The sequence below is a fragment of the Ursus americanus genome, chromosome 30, assembly GCF_024610735.1.
Source record: "Ursus americanus isolate L20-20 chromosome 30, mUrsAme1.1.p, whole genome shotgun sequence".
NCBI classification, from domain to species: Eukaryota; Metazoa; Chordata; class Mammalia; order Carnivora; family Ursidae; genus Ursus; species Ursus americanus.
In genome coordinates, this window is record NC_142156.1 from 17,324,759 (window position 1) to 17,325,215 (window position 457).

The window sequence follows — 457 nt, forward strand, 5'->3', positions numbered from 1 at the left end:
TCCAAGGGGTTAAATAGCAACCTGTATCACTAAGACCCTCAATTATTTTACAGGAATAATCATCTCAGTTAAGACACGTTCAGAACGGCAACTGCTGAGGTTAAAACAGATGAATATACAGTTGGCCGCCAAGATCCAACACCTTGAATTCAGCTGCTCTGAGAAGGTAAGAAGACACTTTAGGAAATGCCATCTGTTTGCCTTCAGTCCGGTGCTTCTCCCCGCCAGGCCCTCACTTGGACACTGCCCTTGGCTCAGCTTTCCTTGTCCTTTCAGGTTAGGCATCGCCTCCTTCCCCAGAGCTATGCCAGGTCCCTCCACAGGCTACGTTGGCAGACTCCACCAGGAGCGTTGTGTTCATTCAGCTTTGTGTTCTTGGGGCCTACTGAATAATTGCCACATCCCTGGTGAGGCACAGAAGGCAAACTGAGTTATCTGTCTGCTTTTGTAATGACAG

General features: G+C 48.6%; 1 protein-coding gene across 5 annotated transcripts in view; it reads left to right on the forward strand.

Annotated features, from left to right (window-relative positions):
• Positions 1 to 457, forward strand: part of HVCN1 (hydrogen voltage gated channel 1) — a 34,739-nt gene that overhangs the window by 32,496 nt on the left and 1,786 nt on the right. For all 5 annotated transcript variants that reach the window (XM_045776995.2, XM_045777003.2, XM_045776965.2 and 2 more), the window contains exon 7: positions 54 to 166. In XM_045776995.2, coding sequence (XP_045632951.1) covers positions 54 to 166 — 113 coding nt within the window. The remainder of the gene's footprint in view (positions 1 to 53; positions 167 to 457) is intronic.